Source organism: Zingiber officinale, chromosome 8A (assembly GCF_018446385.1).
Source record: "Zingiber officinale cultivar Zhangliang chromosome 8A, Zo_v1.1, whole genome shotgun sequence".
In the NCBI taxonomy this organism is placed as follows: domain Eukaryota; kingdom Viridiplantae; phylum Streptophyta; class Magnoliopsida; order Zingiberales; family Zingiberaceae; genus Zingiber; species Zingiber officinale.
In genome coordinates this window covers 30391500-30396674 of record NC_056000.1, presented here as the reverse complement: position 1 = coordinate 30396674, position 5175 = coordinate 30391500, and the positions used below count along the sequence as shown (strand labels likewise).

Below are 5175 nucleotides of genomic sequence, written 5' to 3'. Positions count from 1 at the left end.
TTGGTTTCGAAATGTCCTAGACTTTGTAAAATATTTTACTCTCTAATAAGAAAATAAATCCAATATGCTCCGAGCTTCGTGTGGGCAACTTTTTTTTATTCTCTATATCGCAGTTTTTTTTCTTTGTGCTTTAGTTTTGTATGTGCTATGTCAAAAATACATAAAGATAGCTTCTTGACATTTTCTATGTTCTTGTTGATGAAACTCCAAAACGAATTAAATTTTATACGAGAAGTCGAATCCGATCAACCATTTACAAAGTGACAGATTCATTGCACCATTAGACAAAACTTGAATTATGATACGACAGATAATGGCCAAAAACAGTTGTATTACTTGAGTGAATGGAAGCTTCCTTGTGATTATAACAACACAAATTACGCGAATTAAAGTTTCTTACGTAGCAAAAGTTTAGACAATGAAAAGGAATCCAATTGAACATAGACATAATCACTCTCAACAGGTCAGTGTTTCATTAATTGCTATACATAAACTCTGAAAGTATATGTTCAAGTAACTATAATCAATTTTCTGGTGCAAAAATATAAGATACAAACATTTCTATAGCCAGTTTAACAGTGTGGTATCTGTGAAGCAGAGGAAGATTTAGTAAAACTGATATCGTCAAACACCTCCAAAGGTGCCCAACTAAGTATGTAAATTAACTGTGATTATGAATAAAAAGAGAACAACAGAAGAGTAGCAACCAACGGTGTCTTTGTTATTCTGATCCAGCTTCGATACGGAACTTTGAGTGAATTGGAATGGGCTTATTTGGTTTCATGTTCATCTTTGACCTGTAAATTAGTGGCAATCAGATGTTGATCATTATTTCTGAAGTTTGTGGGAAGTATGGAGAACTTGCATATTAGAGCTGTAATAGTAATACCAGTGCCAGCCATGCTATGGCTGCTGTTCCTTGAAGCTGGTAGATCATGGTTATGTTTACCCTCGTATGTTGTTATGACAGCTTTGGGGTCTATAGCAGCTCGCTCGATATGTTTCCTAACATTGCATCCTGTGAAGGTGCACTTGTAATAGCTTCTGCATCGTTCAAAGGATCAAGATACATGAGTATTTTCTCAGACAAATAGCTGAATAGTGTTAGAGGATAGTGTTACCTTGGATGGGGATTTCCTTTTACAACTTTTTGTCCATACTTGCGCCACCGGTAACCATCATCCAAAAGATCAACCTCACTTGTTGTTTGCACAATGATCCTAGATTCTGATGTCGGTTTTTGAATAGAATCAGACACATTCCTGTCAACATGCAGAAATAGAATCCATAAATTGAAGAATGTGTATATAAAAGGAAATGTTATTATGTAAATGCTACTTACAGTCTTTTAGCATCACTATTGTTGTTGTCCCTTACATTGCCATTAACTTCAGATGATTCTTCATCTTCACCATATACGGATAATTGATCAGGTGTCTCATAATCAGATTCTCGGTCCCTTTTAGGAGCTGACATAACAGCAGATATCTTGTTCGATATCCTGATGTTTGCTTGATGATCATGAAAACTTAATTCAGGTGTAGCAGGATTGTTAAGACTATCAGTGATTTGATTTGATCCAGTGGAGAAACTCCCACCACTGCCGGAACGCTTATTTGGTGCTGGGCGCTGATGATTATGCTGTCCTTTATAAACAATCTCAGTAACTTGACCATCCACAGAATGCTCTATTTTTTTCTTGACTGGACAATTCAAATGGCTGCATTTATAGTAACTTCTAGGATATTCACTGCCTCTTACCATCTTCTGGCCATATTTTCGCCAATTGTAGCCATCTTCAACAGGCTTATCAACTGTGATAGAATTAGGCCGGGACCATTGATCAGAATGAGAGCCTTCAGCAGATTGAATGGCGATATTATGTGACTTTAGAGTAACAAACTCCTGGCCTTGTTCCTGAGCCGATGAAGTCGTCATTGATGTGGGCAGATATTCTGTCTGTTGCAACATCTTTGATTGAGAATTGGAGGCCTTTTATATGTAACAAAAAAGAAGTGATGCAATCAATAGAGTTATGTGCAACAACAAAGCAAACTTTTTTTTCTCTTGTTAGACAGCATAAAGTTTAACACAGAATCAGGAAAGAGCATTGAGAGAACACATCATACTTATTCAACAGGAGTGGAGATGAGATCAGATAACTTGCATAAAAATGACTAATAATTCTAAAGACTGATACAAGAACCTCTACATGAGAATCTCTATATTAACAAATAGTAGCATAAGTAAAAAAAAACCCAAGAAATCAACCATATCAGTGATAAGAGAGTCACGTAAACTGAGCCACTTCCATTAGTTGTGTTGCGCCAATTAATAATCAGAATCACCATGATCTATGAAATTTGAGGTTAAATCAAACTAGCTTTAGTCTTCCTCAGTTATTCTAATGTGGTCCATATGTATTCACTCCAATATACTACCACCAGACTTACTCAGATCAATCTAATGCATTCGTGTTATGCTTTGAACTTATTGGTTGGTAAGAGAGCTCTGAAAAAAAAGCTCTTTGGTAGGCTCTTGATATGTAAGATTCAGACAATTAGTAAAGACTTCATACTCCACGACTAGACAAGCTGCTACTTTTGATTGCACCTTTAAGCACAAGAATCCTCATGAACACACATGGAGAATACCACATGGTTCATGAACACATTTTGTTGCATGAACACACATTATGTTTCATGAAGGTAGCAAGCATATGACACAAGTATCATTTTATTCAATAATACATTGCAAAGAAAGAAGTTGAACTAGAATATGTGAAGACTATGAATCAACTTGCCCATATTTTTACAAAGCCATTGAAATTTGATGATTTTCGAAGACTGAGGTTCATGCTTGGAGTCAGAAGATTCAAGTTTAGGGGGGAGTGTTAGAAGTTGAATTAAACTTGAATATGAACCATCGTAAATGCTTGATGTACATGAACCAAGTGAAACGTGAATCTTGTAATTCACATAACTAGATAAAATAAATTCACGAATCTAATTGATGAAGTATGATCTAGGAGTTTCTATTGAGTAGTATAAATAGTCATGTAATGTGAAGTTGCAAGACAAATAATTTTTGCAATACAAGTCATTATGCTACAACTCCTCTTCTCTTCCTAGAAAGCTATTTAAGAGTCCACCAACTTCCAACACATCATGTTGCATGAACACACATGGAGAATACCATGTCCTTGAGTATAAACAATCCATTAACAAAAGGCTACGTATCACAATTTTCTTCTCATCTACGCCAAAGAGTTTCAGAATTCTAAACTATAAGAGCAAGAACAAAATCAAAGTAACTTCTACCAGTCAAATTGTTGGCATTATCATCAAAGGAACAACAAGAGCGTAAATCAAGATCAAATAGTTGCTGTAGCTGAATCACATGCTGCTCAAAAAGATCAATTTTACTCGAGCTCATGGCCTACCTGGCGGGAAGAAAAGAAGCCCGGAGAATCAAACAAGCTCGCAGGCCTTAGTCCTGGGGGAATCGAAAGCACCTGATGCTGGCCCACCGACAGGCTCTCAGGAGGTTCCTGCCCTAGCCGCACGACTCCGCCTCCATCCAAATCCCCCCTGTCCTCCTCCTTCGTCGTTCCATCCGCGGGAGAATTCATGGCTCTGACCAGGAGCTGAGTGAAGGAGTGGCTCTCCGACTCGGGGTCCTCGGCGAAGAAACTGGACACGAGAGTCAACGGGCCGGGGCTGGCCTCTGAGGGGCCGGCGCCGCTGCCGCTCCCGGCGCCGCTGCGGAAGAGGTTCTCCAGGGAAGACCGGGCGGGGAGCGTGATGGAGGGGCGCGGCGGCTTGGTTCCCACTTGGGCCGCTGCCGACCCTTCGCCTGCGCCTCCTCGTCCGGCGCCGTCCTCCACCATCGGATGAGGAGGAGGGAACAAGATCAGTGTGTTGACTTACATGTAATTAGGGATTATTATTTCTCCTTCTTCTTTGTTTTTATTTGCTGGAGTGCGAGTAGTTGAGATTTGTGAGGAAAAGACGCGACACATGTAAGAAGAAAACAACCTCCGACTCTGCAGTAAATAATTAATATTATAAAACGTTCAAACATTGACTTTTCGTCTCGTGCACAACAAAGACTCCTTCGCTCAAGAGAAGGCCATTTTTTTACACAATATTAATCTGCAGTCTACGGCTTTCCGGACACAACAAATTTTATGAGCTACCCCATCGGTTATTTTATGGAAGAGAGCAGGTAACCCGGGATAATTAAGAGATTTGAGTCTTAGTTACATATCCTAATATTATGTGGGAAATTTCGGAGAGAGCGGTTAAATTATACATTTTTAAATTTTATTATATTAAATTTAAAAATTATGGTATATATAAAAAATATATTATATTTTTTATTGAAATTAGACATATGATATTTTAAAACTATAATATATGAAATTATGATAAGTTGGTATGTAAAATTATATTATATGATTATAAAATTATAACCTACTGTGTATTTTAACTAAGTATATTTATATGTGGTAACGTAATAATGTTATGTATCAACCATCTACGTTAGTTCTCGAGACAAAGAAAGAGAAAATTTACTTTCAAATAATTAAGTATATTTATGTATTTTGATTTGGTGTATTATATAACGTGATCTATCACTAAAAATGAGACTTTAATTTGCTTGATCTTGATTGTGGTCTAATACTAGATAATAACTATAACGCCATGCCAAAATAATAAGTACGAAGAAGATCTTGAATAAAGATGATCTTGATCAAATGAATCCCGAACCAGATCTTGAATAAAGATGATCTTGATCAAATGAATCCCGAACCAGATGTTTGAGACACAAACAATCTACAGACTAAGATAGGTCCCAGTCTATAGGTCTTGGCCCCGTGAGCTCCAGTCTATAGGTCTCAGCCTTGTGAGCCTCAACTTAGAGGTCTCAACATTGAGGGTTCAGGCCTAAAAGTCTTGGCACAATGGCCTTGGTTCCTACGGTCTCGATCGCCGCCTAAGCTTTTAGAGCTCTCAACAACATAGGTCTCGACCACATAAGTCTTAGAGGTCTCGACAATATAGGTCTCAACGGTAATAACCTCTGCCCTGGACATGCTGAACAAGTCAGATTACACTACACAAAGCCTGATTGGGAGGCCTAGTCATTGTCAAGCCCAACCGTTAACTTGGG

The 5175-nt window shown here is 38.1% G+C and overlaps 1 protein-coding gene across 2 annotated transcripts; it reads right to left on the bottom strand.

Moving 5' to 3' along the window:
• Positions 1–410: 410 nt before the first annotated feature.
• LOC122008273 (probable WRKY transcription factor 4) lies at positions 411–3977 on the bottom strand. Of its 2 annotated transcripts, none has more exons than XM_042563952.1 (5): positions 3443–3977; positions 1343–1959; positions 1122–1262; positions 890–1044; positions 411–797 (listed from the first exon to the last, which is right to left on the bottom strand). In XM_042563952.1, exons 1-5 carry the CDS (start codon positions 3887–3889, stop codon positions 787–789), a joined length of 1371 nt encoding a protein of 456 aa, XP_042419886.1. In that variant the 5' UTR covers positions 3890–3977; the 3' UTR covers positions 411–786. The 2 variants fall into 2 exon arrangements, with proteins under 2 accessions (XP_042419886.1, XP_042419885.1); XM_042563951.1 differs by having other exon boundaries at positions 1343–1992; positions 3443–3975.
• Positions 3978–5175: the final 1198 nt, after the last annotated feature.

Bases quoted from the DNA above. Each gene is read 5' to 3' on its own strand.
- LOC122008273 (XM_042563951.1), bottom strand. From the start codon at position 3,889: ATGGTGGAGGACGGCGCCGGACGAGGAGGCGCAGGCGAAGGGTCGGCA. The intron at 1,993-3,442 runs GTAGGCCATGAG...TACATATAAAAG, and splicing joins GCTTCTTTTCTTCCCGCCAG to GCCTCCAATTCTCAATCAAA. The intron at 1,045-1,121 runs GTAACACTATCC...TGAACGATGCAG, and splicing joins AAAGGAAATCCCCATCCAAG to AAGCTATTACAAGTGCACCT.